Source organism: Nymphaea colorata, chromosome 7 (genome assembly GCF_008831285.2).
Source record: "Nymphaea colorata isolate Beijing-Zhang1983 chromosome 7, ASM883128v2, whole genome shotgun sequence".
In the NCBI taxonomy this organism is placed as follows: Eukaryota; Viridiplantae; Streptophyta; class Magnoliopsida; order Nymphaeales; family Nymphaeaceae; genus Nymphaea; species Nymphaea colorata.
The window spans coordinates 11,363,708-11,385,666 of NC_045144.1; the positions used below are offsets into that span (position 1 = coordinate 11,363,708).

Consider the following 21,959-nt stretch of genomic DNA (forward strand, 5'->3'; position numbering starts at 1 on the left):
ATTGTGTAAGTCAGAAGTACGTACCTCTCGAGAGCAAGACAGCGCAAGGTCATTAGATGATGGATTCCTTCTTGAATATATAAGAGGAGGGTCTTTAAACCGTGGACTGGAGGAATTGGGACAAATAGGATGTGAAAGAAACGGAATGGACTCAAGTGGAATAGGAGGAATTGGAAGTAGAACAGAGGAGGGCATCTCAGACTGAGAATGTGAAGAGCTAGCAGCAAAGAACAGAGAAGACTCGTGAAAGGTTACATCAGCATTGACAAACTCTCGATTATATATAGGATCTAAGCATCGATACCCTTTTTGATTTCGAGAGTATCCCACAAAGATACACTTAGTTGCTTGTGCAGCAAGTTTATCTTGATTAGGTCCAAGTCGATGTACAAAGCATGTGCATCCAAATACCCGGGGAGGTAAAGAGAACAAGGCCTTATTTGGGTAAATGATCTGAATTGGTATCTTGTTGTCTATTGAAGAGGAATGCATTCTATTTATTAGGTAACATGCGGTTAAGATTGCATCTCCCCAAAATTTGGCAGGCATATGAGAATGAATCATTATAGTGCGGGCTACATCTAACAAATGTCGGTGTTTTCTTTCAACTACACCATTTTGTTGAGATGTGTGAGGGCAGGTAAATTGTGGCACAATACCATGGGATTTGTAGAATTCAAGTAGGGAAGTAGATTTAAACTCGAGAGCATTGTCAGTGCGAACAACCTTAACACAAGTATTAAATTGAGTTTTTATTTCCAAGAAGAAAGATTTCAAGATACAAGACGCTTGAGATCTGTCTTTCATCAAGAACACCCAAGAAACTCGAGATCTGTCCCTTTCCTCCATCGTCTTCTTTCATCCTCTCCTCTCAATATATCTGTTTTGCAAACGGAGAGACGAGTACTTTGTGAAGATTCTTACATGGTATCAGAGCCAGGTTGCATCATCCTCCGGTGAGTGATTTCAGTTTGATGTGATTAGCCCTGATCTGCCCTAAATTCTTTCTTTTCTGGCGTGGTCATCCCTCTTTTCAGTTTTTGCCCTAAATCTTGCGTGATTTGCCCTAATTGTTGTGCCCTAATTTTCTTATCGTTTTGCCTAATTTCTGTCGTTGCCCTAAATCAATTATGGATCAGCCGACTCCCTCTCTTCTATCTTCTACCTTTCTCTCCCAACTTATTTCTCAAAAGCTGAATCATAGTAACTATTTGACTTGGAAACGTCAAATAGTCCCTTTTATTAAAAGTCATAGACTCTACGGGCATATCGATGGGACCACTCCAGCACCTCCTATGTATATTGACCGTGAAGTGAAGAAGACCGTAGTGGGAGATCAAGCTGCTGGGGCTGCGGCTATGAGTGAAATCAGATTTGAATATGAAACCATTACTGAAAATAATCCTGAGTATGAAGTTTGGCTGGCTCACGACCAGTCCCTTGTTGCCTATATTACTTCTACTTTGTCAGAGGAAGTATTAGGAGGTATTGATGATGATTTAACAGCCCTAGAGTTGTGGTCTACCCTTGCCACCACGTATTCTCAAGTATCCGAAGCACGTTTTCTGCAGTTAAGAAGGCAATTTCAGGACATCAAGCGTGGGACGCGTACTGTTTTGGAATATTTGAATGAAATTAAAAGTGTAAGTGATCAACTTGCTGCCATTGGACATCCCGTCAGCGACAAGGACAAAGTGCAACAAGCCTTGAGTGGACTGGGAACAGATTTTGATATTTTTTGCACAGCCTTGGAAGTCCTACCTGTTCTTCCATCTTTCGAAGATCTCAAGGCTAAGTTATTCCAACACGAAGCTAGTCGTGTTCAGCGACAGAATTTGATTCCTTCCAACAGTCACAATGTACTGATCACAGGGACACATGCATTACAAGGGAATCGCACTCGTACTTGGATTCCTCATGCAGGAATGGGAAGAGGGATTCTCCCAACACCACAGGGCATGAACACTACTTCTGCCACATCTAGAAGGGTTCCGACTTGTTTCTATTGCAACAAGAGGGGGCATGTAAAGTCAGAATGTTGGCACAACCCGCAGAACAAAAATAATCAGATTAGACGTGAGAACAAGGCAGCAGCAGGGTCAGCTTCATCATCATCTGGATCTAATGTTTCAGCAGACGTACAACAACTCCTCATGACAGCCCTGTCTAAGCTTCATTTGAAACAAAACGAGCAAGGAGAATGGTATGTGGACTCTGGAGCAGCAGCTCATGTTACTGGTGACGCAGGTAATCTCTCTAGTGCTCTCCCTTATTTAGATAAAGGCTCAGTTGTCACAGGAGATGGTTCCCATCACACAATATCACACATTAGAAATGTACAAATTTCTATGGGCTCTTCTTCGATTCCATTAAAGAATGTTCTTGTTGTTCCAAGTGTCAAGAAAAATATTATTTCAGTGTCCAAGCTTATTGATGATACTCAATCCTCTGTTGAATTCACACCCTCTTCTGTTTATGTCAAGGATGCTCGAACCAAGAAGACATTCGCTGAGGGCACTCGCAAAGGAGATATGTATGTCCTTGAAGGAGCTCCACAGATGTCAAAACCTCACCTTTCCGATTCATGTTTTCCAAGTCATAGTGAAGTCAATGTCACAGAGTATAATAAGCCATCCATTTGGCATGGTCGGTTAGCTCATTGTAGTCAATCTTTTGTTCGAAATCTTGTTGCAGACGGGCTCTTAGATAAGTCCAGTCTGAGTTCTGTCAGTGAGTCCAGCATGTGCTCGAGTTGTCATATCTGTAAGAGCCATGCCCTTCCTTTTCAATTAATAAATAAAAGAGCTTCAAAGGTTTCTGACACCATATATTCTGATGTTTGGGGGCCTGCTCCAGTTCCTTCTTCTTCTGAGAGTAGATACTATGTCATTTTTGTTGATTCATATTCCCGATATACTTGGATCCATTTCATGAAACACAAATCAGAAGTTTTTCGCTTATTCACTCAATTTCATGCCTTGGTTCAAAATAAATACTCCAGTAATATTGTGCATTTTCAATGTGATGGTGGTGGTGAATTTATTTCTAATGAATTTACTGAGTACTTACTAGATAATGGGATCACTAGACAAATTTCATGTCCGCATACACCTCAGCAAAACGGAATTGCTGAAAGGAAACATAGGCATATTGTTGAAAGTGCACTCAGCATGATGCATGAAACAGACTTACCTATGACATTGTGGACCGAGGCGTTCCATACGGCTGTAAATGTTATAAATCGATTGCCATTGGCTTTGCTTGATGGAAAATCACCATTTTTTCTTTTACACCAAGAACAACCACGTTATGAGGAGTTGCGTGTTTTTGGATGTGTGTGCTATGTGCATGTTGATGTTTCCTTGCGAAACAAATTTCAAGATCGTGTTGTTTTATGTAGATTTATAGGGTATGCAGAAAATTACAAGGGTTATAGGTGTTACAACCCTAAAACTGGACGTGTACATATTTCACGGCATGTTGTCTTTGATGAGAACATGTTACAGGATCCCAAGGCTACTTCTGTGACACTCAAGGACAAAAATGAAGTTTATGATACTTGGCTTCATGCTGAAATCTTAAGACAAGGGGCAGAAATGTTGACTGAGCACAATGAGCAAGTTGTTAATGAGCCCGAGACATCTGTAAGTAGTTCCTTGAGCAGCACTACTTCCTTGGACAACATGCCTTCATCTTCTCAGCCCAGTGAGCCACCTATACATAATCGGTTCTCAGGCCTGGTGTATTCTAGGCGATCAGTTCCTACTGCAGTTCCACGCCAATCACAACGCGTGCGACATCCTATTGATAGATGGGTGAGCTATAACAATTTTTCTTTGGATTTTCAGTTGTTTATGATAGAAGTCAGCAAAAAGGTGGAACCAACATCTTATCACAATGCGAGTAATGAAAAATGTTGGGTTGAAGCTATGAATGAGAAAATGGCAGCCTTGCATGAATGTCAGACTTGGCAGATCGTCCCTCGTCCAGCTGATAAGAATGTTATGGGATCCAAATGGGTTTATAAACTGAAATATAAACCAGATGGTAGCATTGATCGGTATAAAGCACGACTTGTGGCGCGCGGTTTCACTCAACAATATGGGGAAGATTATGATGAAACATTCAGTCCAGTCATCAAGATGGGAACAATCCGTGTGATTATTTCTCTTGCAGTCTCGTATGGATGGCCTCTCTATCAGTTAGATGTCAAAAATGCTTTTCTTCATGGAATTCTTAAGGAAGAGGTATACATGGAGCAACCTCCCGGCTACACTACTCATGATTCTCAAAAATGGGTTTGCAAATTACACAAGTCTCTATATGGGTTGAAGCAAGCTTCTAGGTCATGGTTTGATCGTTTTTCTCATCACATACAACAAGTTGGTTTTCTCCGAAGCTCTCTCGATCACTCTTTGTTTATCTATCGCACTGGAGAAGCTACCACCTGGTTACTTATCTATGTTGATGATATTGTTATAACTGGGAATTCTTCTTCACATATATCTTATGTTAAAGGTATGTTGAAGCAAGAATTCAAGATGAAGGATCTGGGAGAATTACGATATTTTTTGGGTGTTGAACTTGACAGGACAAATGATAGTTTGACTCTTACACAGCACAAGTATACCCTTGATGTTTTGAACAGGGCAGGTATGACTAATTGCAAACCCATCACTACCCCCAGTGTTCTGAATACTAAATTGACTGCATCTGATGGAACTGCTGCATATTCCAATCCCACATTCTATCGCAGCATTGTTGGTATGTTACAATACCTTACCTTTACTCGCCCAGACATAGTATATGTTGTAAATCAGATTTCTCAGTTCATGCATGCACCCACTGAAGGACATATGGATGCCGCTAAGCGGATCCTACGGTATCTCAAAGCTACTCTTGGAGATGGACTAGTCTACACAAAATGTTCCAATGTTTCTCTTGGACATAGCATATATACATATACTGATGCCGACTGGGCAGGCGATCCCGATGACCGACGATCAGTTTCAGGTTTCTGTCTCTTTCTTGATTCTAATCTCATTTGTTGGAGCAGTAAAAAGCAGCGTGCTGTTGCACGATCTAGCATTGAGGCAGAGTATAGAGCAATGGCTGCAGGGACGGCTGAAGCGTCATGGTTACGTCATTTACTTGGGGAGCTCAATCTTCCTATTGTTCGGTCATCATTACTATGTGACAATCAAAGTGCGATAAAAATTGCCTTCAATCCCATTTTGCATAATCGCACCAAACATATAGAGATTGATCAACATTTCATTCGTCAGAAGGTTGAAGAAGCCGAGATCTTGCCTACTTATATGTCCACTAATGAACAGATAGCTGAACTTTTTACCAAAGGTTTTACAGGGCAGCATTTTTGGGATTTGAAGAACAAGTTGTGCATGATCAAATCTCATGCACAACTTGAGGGGAGCTGTTAGCGTATGGGGATCGGGTCTGAACTGAGGGGAGCTGTTAGCGTATGGGGATCGGGTCTGTTCAGACCCGATCCATTCTCCTTATATCCACATGCCAAAAAGTTACTAGGCGGTGGCTCTTTTGTAATATTTTATAATTTTATGTACAAATCTGTTGTAACCTATTAGGGTTATTCTTTTAATTAAAAGATTAAGGAACACAGGGCTGTGTTAAGCCGGCTGCTCCCTTTCCTCCATCGTCTTCTTTCATCCTCTCCTCTCAATATATCTGTTTTGCATACGGAGAGACGAGTACTTTGTGAAGATTCTTACAATAGGGCGTGTGGTTGGCGTCGACAGCAAGCAATCTTGGGCATTGGCACTTGATCGAATCCCTGAGGGGGCTGCCTAGATCATTGCAGCAGTCTAGACTCTTGATTTGGGGTGAGCAAGGCGTAATTGAACTTATTTTATTGTATATTTTCCTTTGAAACACGTATAATTATTGTTTGAGCATGCTAGAATTTAGAATTGATGATTTGGGACGCATGTTAGCGATTTTGCTTTTTGGGGAAAGTTTAGAATTATGTTGGAGAAGCGATGATTCATGTATATATTGATCTTTTAAGCTTGAGGTGTTGATTTTCGAAGCAATAGAGAAGCATGGTAGAGATTGTGATGTTGTGGGGAGGATTTAGAACCGTCTTAGTGAGCACGCGGCACATGCTTTTGTGAACAGGTGTATTTTGGAGTCTGAGGGGAAAGCATACGTAAGTTGGATATGACTATGAGGTTGACGCTTCGACTAAAGAAAACAAATGAGAATTGGGTCGTGACGGATTGATCGAAACAGAGAATTTTGACGTTTGGTGGCAACGTCAAGAGGTTAGGAGGAGGCCTATTGGAGGGCTTGCAGGTCGACACTACTCGTCGACACCTTCTTGAGGCAATGATATGTGTCTCAATGATTTTGTTTTATGTTTGTTTGGATCGTAAAGGTAACTAGTAGAAATCTTATCTTTGCTTATGTCTGCAGGCACACCGGGCACGTCCCGTCGACCTTGAGCGACCAGATTCGAAGCTCGAGGCATTTTGAAGAGTTTTGAGGGCGCGCAACAGGTATGGCGACATTCAAGGCAAATCCCTGCCTGGGGCAAATGTGTGAATGTGTGTTCCTAGGATCATGGGATACTAGGATTGTGATGTGAATTGATTGATTGTTTTGTGAATGAATATATGTATGCTTGCACATGATTTGATATATGATACGATTTGTTTTGAAAACTGTTACGCATTTGCATGTGCATGCTAGAATTGATAACTGCTTAGGACAGATGAGGTGGGGTATCGAGTCGAGTGTCTCCTCGACCCCGATTGTGCATTAGAGGGCATCATAGAATGATAATTGCAGAGGACAACTAAGAACCATCACAGATCAAGATTATTTTCCGGGATTTGGCCAAGTTTTGAAAGATCTGATTGATGTGTTTGATAAGATGTGAATGTTGTGATTTGTTGCATATGTATTGCCATAGGCAATAATGCAATTGATTGAAATTGGAAGGTAGTTGTACTCGTATTGTATGACGGCTAGCTATGACTGTTAATGTTATGTATAGACCTCGTGTGGAGGCAATTGGAGGTGTGGGTGCACTCGTGAAGTGTACCAACCTCATGAGCTAGCCAGTCATTTTGTGAATGTGCTATTATAATGATAATAATGAAAGAATAAGAGATGAGAGGCCAGTGGGATGTGGCTATGTGTTTGGGAGACGTCCCGCTTTCGCCACTGGTCTCGCCTGTTCGGAGCGCAGGCGGTGCAAGGCCCCAGGGCATTGTTGTGTAATGTGCTTGGAGCGTTGAGCTCCCGCCTTCCCAACCTGGGTGTCCTAAGGAAGGCTGAGTATCTCTCCTTGGAATTCACACATCCATGGATGGGTGCTCTACCGCTGCAGCAGATGAATGGATCCATACTGTTCTGGGCCACCACGGGGGTTGTCTCTCGGTTATGGGCCGCCCGCGGTGTGCACGTGCCTGTGTTTGCACCCACAGGAACTGTTAATTCACTGAAGTTAATGAAAATGAAAAGTATATGAATGTGATGCATGTGTTTGATGTGCATGTGAATGATATGAATGAAATGATATGTTTAAGCATGCCTTGCATGTGAGTTGAAAACGTGTTACTGTGGCCATTGAGTGGCCTTTACATGTCATGGTCTATGTTAGGGGTCTTCCTGGCAAATGATGTGGCTAAGCCCTGACACGACATGATGATAGATCGTTTTTATGATTGTTCTCATAGTTGAGCCCATACCTAAAGGGTTTGAGGATTTACTGGCTTGTTGCCATACTGCGAAGGCTAAGCCTTCAGTTATTTTCTTTTTCAAGTTTTGGTGGACCAGGGGCAGCAGGTTGATCGGATGGCTTTACTCACGTCCTACTGGGGAGGTTTTGGGTTTTGTTTTCTTTTGTAGTGCCGGCGCGTCTTGGTTTGATTGTATTGATGTCTTGTTTTTGTTAGACATCAATTATATGGTTTGGGGCATTTTTGTCATACACAAAGATATGATTTTGTATTAATCAAAATTGTTATATAAATGAAAGTTCGCCCCATTGTTTTGAATTGCTTGGCTCATCTCTTTTTGAATTGTTTTGTCGTCACACTTCAATGCTTTGTGTTAACAAAAAAAAAAAAATTGTTAAGAGGGTCAAAAGGTTGGAGTGTGACACTTCGCAACCATAGACTGTTCACCATGAGTCTTATGACATGTTGGACATGGGGGACGTAATGCTTTAAGTCGTTCATGGATGGACTTGAAGGAAGCGAAGTACTGAGCAAGACTTTGGTCACCCTGTTGCAAATTAAGTAATTCCTCCTCCACCTGCAATATCTTGCTAACATTCTTTCAAGAAATCCTACATTTGTTTGGCCGAGGTATAGTATGCAATAGTTGATGCAATATGTGGTTGCACACTATTCATGATCCACGACATGACAATATTATTATCTCCATTCCATAAACCATATTTTCCATTCTTTTCAACATGCTCATTTTCTTCTATAACATGCTCCTTCTGATGTCCAATCACAGACATCATAAACACACGAGACCAAATCTCATAGTAAGATCCATCTAACTTTACAGTAGAACCATAAGAGAATGAATTTCCTCCACTCTTAACCACATGACAAAAGTCAGTTTTGAGATTTTCTGCCATCATAAATCTGTCCACAAGAGATCAACCACCACCAGCACGAGAATATATATATATATATATATATATATATATATATATATATATATATATATATTGAAAAATAGACTGATCAGCAAGAACAAGCGTCCCACACGACAATGTTAGATGTGCAGCAACAACCAAACTGCTGTCCAACAGTTGACAGCAACACCACGACAAAGAAAATAGCAATCAGAAGACAAAAAATGCTGCTAACAGCAAGCCCACAACTGAAAACGAATCCCCACTGCTTGTATTATTTGCTCCGACCCAATGTTATCACTGCCGTATCGTATCGTGTATCGGTTGGGCCGACCTATACGCTGTATCGTAACGTAGCGTAAATGTATCGTAACGTATCGTAAAATTAATTTTTTAATTTGTAAAAAATATTAAAAATTTATAAAAAATAGAAAAAAATCAGAAAAAATCTAAAAAAACCGAACAAACTAGTAAAAATCAGAAAAATTCAAGAAAAATGTATTTAAAGGAACATTCATCATTCATGTATATGAACTATGAAGTATGAGGTATGCATATGAACAAGACATTCCAAAATAAGAAATCAAACATTCAAAAAACAAAATAACATACTAAACAACCTAAGAGTATTCAATTACATCACAATTCATAAGTTCAGAAGTCAAAACTCAGAACATATTGACATAGTTTTCAAAACTCAAAACAAAAAGCATCGTCAATCGTCATTTGCATCATCATCTTCATTCTTCATCATCATCTTCACTTCCTTCATTAACTTCTTCTTCTATCCCCTCTGTTGCAAATGGAATGTCACCAACATTCCATTGCTCCCCCCAGCCTCTCCTTCTTCAACAATCTCTGCTGCTCCTTCAACATTCAAAAAATCAAGATCGTCCTCATCAAGTATTGCAGCTGGTTCTTCTTCAACCCAAGAATCTAATATATCAAAATGGTCAATGAAGATAGGATCATATTGATTGTGATGCTTCCTCGTAGATGTTGTTTCTAGTTGCCTAACAAGAGAAAAAATTAACAAATTGTTAGAGATTAAAATATATATTAGAATTTGATATTCTTGTATAACAAAACAAATGTTTACCTTTGTCTCAACTTCATATTATAACGAACATAAACAAGGTCATTCAACCTTTTATGTTCCAGCCTATTCCTCTTCTTACTATGGATGTGCTGAAATACACTCCAATTTCTTTCACATCCAGTTGCACTACATGTTTGACTGAGGATTCTAATTGCAAGCTTCCTTAATTCTGGGCAATCAGGCCCAAACCTTTCCCACCACAAATCTAATAACAGATGGAAAGTAAAAATGTTGTCAGCAATAAATATATGAGAAGGTAGAATAAAAGTTAAACAACAAAAACTAAAAGTATAAAGTTTCTTTTTCTAATACCTGGACGCATAGTTGTCCTGCATCGAACTGCTGTGTCTCTCGCCATGGTACCAGAAGCCGTATCATATTTGTTAATCGACATATGGATAGCGTCTTGTTCTTTACTGTCACTTACTAACACATCAATGCAATCCAACATGCCATACTCGACCTCTCTGTCCTTCTTAAAAGTGGGAAGATATCTAATAGCAGGATTTAGGTAGTAGGCTGCTGCATGAAGTGGGCGATGAAGTTGTCCAGACCACCTTTCATCTATAATCTTCCATATAGGCATGTACAACTTCTTTTTTCCCTTCATATTATCTCTAATGGCCTCCTTGGCTCTATCCATAGACTCGTATAAATATCCAATAGAAGGTCTATCTTCACTATCAACTAATCTGAGGACTTTCACTAGAGGTACACAAATCTTCAATAAGTGCACACATGATTCCCAAAAGTCAACATCGAAGATGGTATCCACAACTGTCGTAGCCTTTCTTTTATAGGCATGTGGATATGCAGCCCAATCATCACTTGAAAACATCTGCCTGAGAGAAGTTCTTTGCTTGACTATACCCTGCACAGTCAAAACATTTGTAGCAAACCGTGTTTGTGCAGGTCGAATCAATTCAGCCCCATTTGTGAATTTCCTCATCAAATTCAAGACATAAGCATGATTGTAAATAAACTTCGTGATTTCTTGGCATCTGTGAACTGTCAACTTCATATCATCCCTTTCACCAAGATCCTGAAGCATAAGATTTACACAGTGAGCAGCACATGGACTCCAATAAAATGTCCCATATCGTGCTGCTAACATTTCACCTGCAGCTTTATAATTTGCTGCATTATCAGTGATAAATTGTACGACATTTTCAGGCCCAACTTCTTCTATAACTTTATCAAAAATCCCAAACAACACATCAGCAGTCTTAGGAGTATCAGACAAATCAACAGATTTTAAGAACATAGTACCAAGAGGGCAATATACAAGGAAGTTTACCAATGTTCTGTTCTTGATGTCTGTCCACCCATCTGCCATTACACTGCATCCTGTAGCTTTCCAGCTCAATTTTAGTTCATCACAATATGTCTTCACATCTCTAACTATATTGTTGAGAATTTTACCTCGCAATTTATGAAAAGAGGGCATTTTATATCCTCGCCCTACACTAGCAATCGCATCTGCTATAGGCTGATAATGATAAGAGTTTGCTGCATTGAAGGGAATGGATGCATCATAGAACCACCTTCCTATGGTTTCATCTGCTGCTTCAATAATATCCTTTGATTGCATGGCTATATGAATCTCAGGCTGAGCACCAGCAGCAGTATAATTGGGAAAAAAATTCTTGATCGAACCAGACATATTGCTCGACTTCATAGTAGGTACTCTACCACCACCAGTACGACCCTGACTTCTGCCACGTCCTCGTGAAACTGAACTTACACTTGCACCTCTTCTTTTTCTGGTTGCAGAAGAACCACCACCATGCATGATGCCTTTCCCTTTAGTTGTTTCCAAACTGACACCAACATCTTCTTGTTCAAGTTGAACATCTTCACCTTCACTTTCTTCTCCTTCATGTGGGTCCCCATATCCTTCCTCCGCATCTTCCATGTCCTTTTCAATCCTACTTGCTTTCACTGCATCAAGAAGTTGCTGACACTGGTGCTTTACATACGCTGGCAATGGGATCTCTTGGGAGCCATTGCAGGCAGCCACATCGCTGTGTGTACCAGCTATATGGTGTTTAAAGCGAGAAATCCCTCCTGATATGATTTGCTTACAATAATTGCACTTAACTCTTAATCTATTTTTGGGATTCACCCTTGTACACCACTGCCATGCAGGATCCGACATTATATCTTTACAAAACAAGTAAAAACATACAAATAAATGTAGGAAATAAGAGAAATGAACGATTCAACGGCAAAAATGAGTTATTTCTTACCTTCTTGGTGTTAAAAACCAAAAAACCCTCTTTCTCCAAGCTTCCCACCGTCCCAAGACTCCCCACAACGAGGAATGAAGCTTCTTCACCGGCAAATCTTGATGCAATGGAGAAAATCTCTCCCTCCCACGTCTCTGGCAGCGTTGAGAAACAAGAAGAGAGAGAGAGAGGAGCGTCGGTTTGAGAATAAGAAGCAAAAAAGGGGCCCGACGGCCCCTTTTTTAATTTTACTCCCGTATCGTGCGATACGGGGGTGTATCGCACGTATCGTGCGATACGCCCACCGTATCGCACGATACGTGCGATACGCGTACGATACATACGCGTATCGTATTGATTAGGTGTACCGTATCGAAAATGATGATACGGACGATACGTATCGTACGATACGCGTCCGTATCGTACGATACGGATAACATTGCTCCGACCAACAACTTGTCTATTTATGCATCTAACGCTGCTGTACCACAAATTATCTTTCACAAATCATGAATAACGACAGCAGATAAAATAGTCAACATAAGCTGCCACAGAAATCCTAGAGAGCAGTCCTCCACTTGGCTGCTTTGATCATAGAACATATCAAACTATAAGCGATTAATCAGCGCAGACTCCCACACAGCTGCGATAACATATATACTTCTGAAAATCCACGGATGGAGTCTATTCACGCATATCTCCTAGCGTGAATAGACTCCTCCACACTGTTCCGTTGCTGGAAATCAGTCAACTAGAACAGGCGAGAGGTGAAGGAGAAAGAGACGAAGGAAGGGGAAGGAGATGGAGGAGGTGGAAGAGATAAAGCCTGAAAGGAGAAGGAGGGTCGCCGGCTGTTTGCTTCACGTCGCCAGATGCATGGACGTCCGCTGCCTGTCGCCGGCTATTTGCTTCACGTCGCCAGTCACGTCTGTGGCTCTGATACCATGTTGCAGCCTTGAGATGTGGAGAGAGAGAGAAAGAGTTGAAGACGTGAGAGTTGGGGAGAGAAAAACGTAATCTATTCACTAACCCTAATCTCTATTATAAAGAGATTAGGGTAGAAAGGAGATTTACAGAGTACATCAATCTAAAATAAAGAAAATATTAAAAAGATCTTATAACTTTTAATATTACAAAGAACCACCTAGAAACATAAACTCCTCTAATTTCAACACAACCTACAGTAGACAAGACAGGTTGTTTGACAGTTGAAACACTTTGTCAATGTTTCATGAATCTACCTCAAAGATTATAGCAGATTCATGAATCTACCTCACACATGTCAGTGTTTCTCTGTTGTACGCTTTTCCATGGTCCACTCCTGGTGTGCAAGCTTTTGGTAATGCAGACAACAACTTTCTCTCTCTCCCTCCCCTCCACCCCCCCGCGACACCTACTTGCTGCCAACAGGGCAGCACATACTGTTATTTTTATTTGCTGTTTGAGTCAAGTGAACTCCGATGACTTTTTGTGTTTTCCATCTTTCAGCTAACATGTTTGTGTCTATTGAATGAGACGTACAAACGAGATTTGCTAAATCTGTTATGCAATCCGTCTTTATATTTTGAGAGAGGAGCCTGTCATGAAATATGTATGCTCAAGTAAAATCTTCATGGATATACTCAAGCGAAATATGGAGGCTAATTGTTTAGATAGTCCTTTCATATAATCTTACTGATACAAACAAGAACATAAATGTTCATAATATATATATATGTTGCCTGATGTTAGATGGCTCCCAGATGATTAAAATTGAAAAAGAAAATCACTAAAAGGACCATAAATCATTGCTAAAACCACTATAAACATGCATTGTACCATAAACTATCGCTAATGTCAATGCAGTGACTATTTTTTTAATACACAAATTTTTAAATTTCAGCTATCCAGCAACTTCTGGATTGAGAGGGAAAAAGAATTAGTGTTTAGTAAACACTTGTTTGCTAAACAAAGGGGATCATTTAAGGCATTGGATTTTGCATGTGCACTTCCTTCTTTTTATTTCCTATTTTACCCCGACTAAAAAATGGAAATGGGTGCATGCTTGCTATGTTTTTCTCCCTCTTATCGCTTTCCTCTAATTTGCCTTGGCTTTGGCTTCAAAATCTTCAACACCTCCTCTTTGTTCAAGTTTGTCATTCTCCTCATCCACTGCATGATGTCCACCCCATCACTAAACTCACCCACCAACTTCCCTTTCTCACCAACTCCAGAAGCACCACCTCAAAACTATAAATGTCAATCTTCTTGTCCACCTTCAACATGCATTCAATATGCATGCGTACTCTAATTAATTGGGAAAGGGAATCAGTATAGAATCGAGAGCAATGTATTCAAAGGAACTAGAAATGGCGGACCTGCACCTTCAATGGAAACCGTGAATCTAAGTTTTCCAGCAGAGGCGGCTGCCCTTCTTGCTATGCAACATCTCTCCAATGTTCCCATTGGGCACGTAGTCAACACCGAATGATTTGTCTCCAAGTTCGAGCAGATGGAGGGAGAGATGGAGAAACTCAAAATCCAAGCAGAGAGGAGAGCAATGAAATGGAGTAGAACGCCACCAGTGTGCTCCCATTTCCTCTTTTAAGTGGGGGCTAAAAATTAAAAGTTTGTTACTAAAAAATGGAATGGTTTATAATTGATTGACAGTTTATATTGCTTTTAACAACATGAGCGGCGACAACACGCGAGTGAAAATGGGGAGACGACGGCCTCCTCTCCCTCATCCATTTCTTTAAAAAAATAATGTAAAAAACAAACTGAAAGAGTAGGCCCTCGCCTGCTCCCATCGCCACCGTCGGCAAGAAATGGTCAGCGGCGGCATTGGAGGAGACGACGTCAAAGAGGCGGGGGAGGAAGGCTTCCCCCATGTACACGATGCTGCGAGTTTTTTTTTTATTATTATTAATGAAGTGGGCATCCACACGGGTGGCCCAGATCAGCCGAGCATTCAGGATTTGGCATGAAGAAAAACGTCTACAGAAATTACATTTTTCCTCTAACATTTTTTTAATTTTCTTGTGCTCAGTAAATGTTCGTTGGCTGTCTCGAACATTAGATGTGCCCTCGATTACCGGCAATAAGAATTTATCTGTTTCTAACAAGTAAACAGACTTTCTGTCAAATGGCAGAAGTTGGTTCACGTTTTGTAAAATATCGCGTAGATAAAGGCGCTTCGTAATTGAGACGTAGTCTAAGTCAAGCTTGCAGAGGAGTAACCAGGACGCGTACCTTCTCGCTCCTCGGAACGACGACTCGGCAATCGCATTTCCTGTTAGTGGCGACACAGTGAACCCTAAACGAGCCGCGGAATTCCACTACAGCCGAGCTCAGGACGCAGTTGACTTCGAGCTCCACGCGGTTCATCTGCATAGGGATCAGCGCCGGCGGGTCCCACCGACCGTGTAGATGTGGCTGGTAACTTGGCTGGTCCGGGTTGTCCACGATCGCGGGGTCAGAAATCACCGCGTAGACCGTCGGGGCTGTCGGAAAATACTTCCTCCCTCCCAGTTCCGCCTTCGACTGGCCCGCCGTCATCTCCGCCGCCCGATCGTCTCGGCCGTAGTACAGCCGCTTAGTGAGCGCCAGGCCGGCCTCCACAGCTTTTTCGAAGTTGTCCATTCCTCGAATCTCCGGTCAACATGCACCAATGGTTCGCGGAAGATAATTTTTGGCGGACGAAGAACGGCACAAATAAGATCCCCAATTTCCGGTCTAGAAGAGAAGATAATTCACCGAGGTGCTCACGATCCGGCGATTAAAGTCGATGAACCGCCTCGAAAAACTAAGGGTTCGAACTGCTAGGCTTCGACCGGAATTGAATCTTCCAGGAAAGCAGTGACGGATAAACGTTAATCTCAAATCCCGAACGTCCAGACCTGGGAAGCCCCAAACAATGGCCCTAAATTTAGGGGAACCCGCCAATTTTCAGCAAGCACGTCTTAGGAAAAGCAATTGAAGTCAAATTTCCGGCAGATAAGAAAACCTTGAGACAATGTCTAAAAAACTCGCCGCAACAGTAAAATTCGTTCGGAGAACAGCGACGGGCGCAGGAAGGCGGCCGGATGGAGAAGGAAGAGGAGAGACAAAAATCCCGACTGACACAGTCAATAGTCAGAAAGAACTTAAATCTGGTATGGAGGTTTCACTCATACGTCCGATGAAGAAATGGACGGCTGTGATTTTCGATTAAGAACAAGAGAGTGCACACACACTCTCTCTCTCTCAGCATAAACTCTCGTCTTTTTCACGTCCTTACCACGACGAGGATTTTGAACGGTCAAACGACTGTCGGTGGAATAAGGCTAGACGATGGGGGTGGGGTCTAGTGGGACCCACTCAATTAGTATTGAGAACCCTCGTTGGCTTGGCTCGATCAAACAAGTAATAAAGATAGTTAACTAAGGATGCCCAGTAGAAAACCTTGTTTATTGTGGGAAATGATCGATCATTAATTAGATTTCAGTACGCAGGCTTATCGGTCAAAGGAACAGGAACGACATTGGCACATTTGCACTCGGATGCCGTAAATAATTAATTCCACTATAAGCCAATTCTTTTGATCATAGAAAAACTGAGTACACGTGGGCCGGGGCAAAATTCCAACTCCTTATCAAATGGCTTTTTTCTTCCTGCATTGCCGGTTTTACCATCGTTAGGGCTGTTCAATAAGTCAGCAAATTGAAGCTAGCTTGACTCTAACTCCCTTGACAAATTTGAACAAGCTCGACTCATTTATTAAGAGATCGAACTCGCTTAATAAATTTAACTCAAACTCGACTCATTTATTAAATGAGTCGAGTCGAGTCCAACTCGATGACATAATGAGCTCAGCTCGGGCTAAGAAGGCTCAGGTCGGTTAAACTCCAAAGAGAAAATATATAAAAGAAGTTTCATAGAACATTCAAATTTTTAATGAACTGTCAGCCTGCTCAATCCAACCATCATCTAGTAGGGCCCAGGTTCGAGCTAAGCTCCCAGTTTCTTAAGATAGTAGAGCCGAGTTCGAACCAAGCTGGGTCGTGAACAGCCCTACTTATGGTTATTGAACATCTTTTAAAAGGAAACCTTGGTAAAATAATCATAGTTTTCTTGGGCGTCACTATCGGGAATGATGATACTTCACAATCATATTTCTTAAAGGGCATATTTGGATGACACTTTTACAAAAAGTTGTTTAAAAAAAAAAAGGTTTTGGAAAGAATGGTTTTTTAATCATTTCGTAGAAATTGCTTGTTTGGATGATATTCTCCTAAAACTCACTTTTTTATGAATAACCTAAGGCCGACCACTAATACATGCAATGCATGATATTTAGCATGAAAAAAAGACAATTGTTAGCGATTTTATATCATGAAGTGTCACAAAAGACTAGATCATCCATGTCGTTACAGAGTAAGCATAAGGATGTCCATATTTCCGACTTGAATTGGATATCGGACTGAACCATTTCAAAAAGATCAGTTATGGAAAAAAAATTAATATCTGATTAAGAAATCAGATCTACATTGATTAAAAAAATGACATCCGATCATATTCTGATTCGGATTCAGATATGCATAAATATTTGATTGGACCAAATTTATTTGTAAACATATATCCTGCATCTAATGCCCTTACATTTTAAAATCGGCCAAAATTTGGTTCGAATTTTGGATTTGGATCTAGATATAAATGCAAAAATCAGATTCAGATTGTGAATTCAGATTTTGGATTTGGATATGACTTTCCTTTGTTCATATTTGAATCCAAATTTAAATCCGAACAAGTGAACATATGAAAAATTGGTACAGTTAAGGGTCTATCTGATTCGTATCAAATCTGTTGACATCCGTTAGCAAACATCAATAAAAATTTAGTACTAGGACCATCTGTGACACATCATCCAGAAACATATGTGAGAATGTCAATTTTAGCGGAGCATTTGCTTTGTAGCATCAGTAATTGTTCAGTTTCTTGTAGTGCTGCTTAGTGATCACCAATGGTAAATTGCCAATGACTTGTGACAAAGTAAATCATTTCAAGTGGGCATAATTGAATGCAATTTCAAATGCCGCTAACTACATATGTTATATGTTATGGTGATACTTATGTCACTGTAGTGTATATATTCACCATCGGCCTAGTCAAAAGTGCCTTGTGCAAACAATAACTTTTTTGTTGGCCAACATGGAAGTGATATGGGTTCTTGAGACTCTTAAAGATAAGATGTGTGCATTAACATGGAGTTACTGTCACAATCCAACACTTCTATCCCTAAATAACCATTTTTTTCATTAAAACATAAAACGTCGAGATGTGATGACACAACAATTAAAAAAGAGCTATGCATATCAAAATAACAATGGGGCAAACATTTCATTATGTAGCAAATTCAGTTCATACAAAATCACTTTATATTTCTTAATGATACACATGAAAAAATGCCCCAAAACTACAACATTGATGTCTAACAAAAACAAGACATCAATAAGACCAAAACATGATGCACTAACACTACAATAGACTCAAAATCTTTCCAATAAAATGTGAGTGGAACCATCTGTTCAACCTGCTGCTCCGGACCGTTAAAACCTGAAAAAGGTGAACAACATAAGGCTTAACCTTCACATTATGACAACAAACTAGATAAATCCCCAACCCTCTAAGGTAAGGGCTCAAATATGGGATATAACATGTACGAAAACATAACACTATCATATAATGATAGGAGCATGCAGTCACATAATGTCATGGTAGTCCCTCACATATTCCACGACATGTAGGAACCACTCAATGAGCACAATTATCACATTTAATTGTCACATTCACTTCATGCAAATTCATTTTATTCACATTTGTTTTATTTATAATAATTTAATTTACATTTGCCTTAGTGAATTGACAGCTCCAATGAGTGCAAACACAAATGCGTGCACAACACGGGTGACCTATAGTCGGAAGACAACCCCCGTAATGGCCCAAAACGATACCGATCCATTCACGCTACAACGATAGAGCAATCATCTATGGATGTGTGAATTTCCATGAGAATTTCTTAGTCTTCCCTAGGACACCTAGGTTGGAAAGGAGAGCCCAATGCTCCAAGCACATCACACAATGACATCCTGAGGCTTTGCACTGCTTGCGTTCCAAGCAGGCGAGACCAATGGCGAGGGTGGGATATCTCTCAAACATATTGCTACAACCCACTGGTCTCCCGTCAATTATTCTTTATTAACTTATCATTATGAGAATACATTCACAAAATGACCAGCTAGCTCAAGAGGTTGGTTCACTTCACGAGTGCACTCATACCTCAAAACGCCTCCATACAAGGGTTACATATTCACTCAATACTCTTAGCTAGCCATCATACTTTATGGATACTTTACCCTTTAAATTCATTTAATTGCATCACTATCCACGATAATGCAAACGAAAAATATTACAACATTCACATCAATCAAACATAACAATCATATCATACAAAACTTAGCTAAACCAAAGAGAGCAGTCTTGATCTGTGATTGGTTCATAGCTATCTTATGAAAATATTATTTTAGGATACTCATTAATGCACAATCAGGATCGAGGAGTAACTCGATCGATACCATGCCTACTCTGTCCTAAGCAATTATAATTGCTAGTATGCATATGCCATAGTATAGTAATTTAAAGACAATCAACCAATTTCATAATCAGTCCATCACACACATACATTCATGTGGAAATAGCACATTATGTCACACATCAATAAACCAAACACAACATAGAATCCATGTTCTTGAAGAGGATGCACTCAAAATTTGGCCGCAAGCAGAGACTTATCTGGAATGCCGCCATACATGTTGACCGTCATCACAAATTCTCAAAATCGCCTCGAGCTTCGAATCTTGTCGCTCAAGGTCTACACGACGTGCCAGATGTGCCTACAAAAATATTCAAGTGATAAGTTTTTTACTTGTTTCGCTTTAAAATCTATACAAGTAAGAAATAGAATCATTGAGGCGTAGGTCATCGCCACAAGAGGGTGCTGACATGTAGTATCGGCTTATAAAGCCCTCCAATACATTTCTTTCCCAACTCTTTGAAGTTGTGACCAAATGATTTAAACACTAAGGCTTCAGTTCAACTTATCACCAGTATGTTTCTCACTTGTTTTCTAAGTTGAGGCATCATCCCAGCAATTATGCTTCCCAATATAAATACTCTTTCCCAACAAGTCACATAATATGCACCTGAACAATAGCATATGTCACGAGTTCATTAAACCGGTTCTAAACATTTTCAACATCACCAAAATTTCTACTATGCTTCCTAACCACTTCAAATATTAGCCTATCATGCTAAAAATATAATTATATACATTCTTAAGACAAAAAGCCAATATAATTAAGCTTGTTTAGCCGTACTCACTCCTCTATTATCTTCTTAAGTGTTGTAGTGTCCCCGTTAGCCACTTAAAGTGTTAATCTGTTCCCCAAGCAGCTAAAGTTATATGTTGTTGTTGCCTCAAACACCTTCTATTTGCTAGTATGAGGGAAAAGACGTGTTTCCCAAGCTGCAATCCAACCCAACAACATCAAATAGGGTGAGAATGAGAAAAGAGAGATCAAGAGAAAGGTCTCACATTAGAAGAGCACATCCAGTTGAAAGGGAGATCATTCACGAAGGGAGACACATGCATGAGAGAGAGACAACAATAGAGAGACGAAGAGAGAAATAAAGGGTGAGAGTTCAGGCGAGGGAAAAAAGATAGGCGAGAGGGAGAGAGTAGAAAGATGCTCAGTTGAGGGAGAGTGCAGGGAGATGTGCGAGAGTGAGAGACGGTGAGGGTGAGAAGACTCGAGACAAAGAGGGAGGAAATCGAGAAGGGAGTGACACGACTCGGGGGAGACAGGGAAAAGCAAGAGAGAGGGAGACTGAACATGAGAGAGAACACAAGACGGTGTCAGCGAGAAAGGCAACACATAGAAGGGTAGAGATGAATAGCGAGGGGGTGAGAGCTGGCGGGAGAGAGGGGGATTGAGTAGAGAGAACTCGGGACAAAGAGGGAGACAAACAGAAGAAACAGAGAGAGATTGAGAGGGCTTACCTCAGCGCCATCGCCCTTCACCTCTGCCACCACTGCACCTTCTTCTGCCTCTTGTTTTCTCTGCATAGTGATCGAACCAGTGAGAGAGATGAAGAGGGAGAACTGGCATCGAGCCTCCTCTTCACGTGGGTGGGATTTGGGTCCGAGTCAAGACCTGATCCAGCCCGACCTGCCCTACACGCCAAACATTATAGTTACTGTGGTGCCATACATGTTTGACAAGTGAAATTTACTAGTTGTTACTATGGTGCTCAATTTTTTGTTAGTGATGGATGTTCTGATAAAAAGATGGAACTCTCAAACTGCACCATTTAGCCTGGAGATTTTGAGCAAGAATTATGGGTTTGAAGTGCCATAGAGAAGTCGTGCTAGGGAACGAGTTACAATGGAAGCTGATGGGCATGACGAGGGAGCAATTCATTAACTATTTTGTTGGTCGAAGAGTTCCATGAGGGAGAAGGTCTCTTAGCAACAACGCTAGGTTGCATATAGGTTTAAGTTAGATGCAGTTTATTGAAGATATTGAACAAGTACACCACTAAGCATGTAGTGTTATGCTCAACCACCTATACAACCAGCTCTACCACATGAAGTAGGGTAAAAGAACTGCTTGAGGGTTTTAGCTATTTGTACAGGTAAAATACACTATTCAAGCTAGTCCATTTATTTCGTTAAGTAGAACGAGTGAATTTATTGTCTGCCTATTTTTTTAGGTATAGTCATGGGAGCATGTATCCTTTATGAGTTCCACAGCTGTCCTTAGATCTTCAAATGAATTCCCAAAGATCAGCTAGTGGGGACCTATTAATGGCAAGAAATACTTGGTACAAGTATTTCTGATTTGATTTCTATTGATGTATGTGACAAATGTTTTTCCTATTGAATTGTAATCTTAAATGTGTACATTGTGTGGTGATC

The 21,959-nt window shown here is 40.6% G+C and overlaps 2 protein-coding genes across 4 annotated transcripts in view; both read right to left on the minus strand.

Moving 5' to 3' along the window:
* Positions 1 to 16,148, minus strand: part of LOC116257954 (uncharacterized) — a 106,814-nt gene extending 90,666 nt beyond the window's left edge. Inside the window, exon 1 of one of the 2 annotated variants that reach the window (XM_031634981.2) lies at positions 15,197 to 16,148. In XM_031634981.2, coding sequence (XP_031490841.1) covers positions 15,197 to 15,586 — 390 coding nt within the window. In that variant the 5' untranslated portion in view covers positions 15,587 to 16,148. The remainder of the gene's footprint in view (positions 1 to 15,196) is intronic. The other variant, XM_031634980.2, reaches the window with a different exon arrangement.
* Positions 9,094 to 12,368, minus strand: LOC126410222 (uncharacterized). Of its 2 annotated transcripts, XM_050078746.1 has the most exons (4): positions 11,987 to 12,368; positions 10,050 to 11,900; positions 9,738 to 9,942; positions 9,094 to 9,651 (listed from the first exon to the last, which is right to left on the minus strand). In XM_050078746.1, exons 2-4 carry the CDS (start codon positions 11,893 to 11,895, stop codon positions 9,423 to 9,425), a joined length of 2,280 nt encoding a protein of 759 aa, XP_049934703.1. In that variant the 5' UTR covers positions 11,896 to 11,900; positions 11,987 to 12,368; the 3' UTR covers positions 9,094 to 9,422. The 2 variants fall into 2 exon arrangements, with proteins under 2 accessions (XP_049934703.1, XP_049934702.1); XM_050078745.1 differs by having other exon boundaries at positions 10,050 to 12,367.
* Positions 16,149 to 21,959: the final 5,811 nt, after the last annotated feature.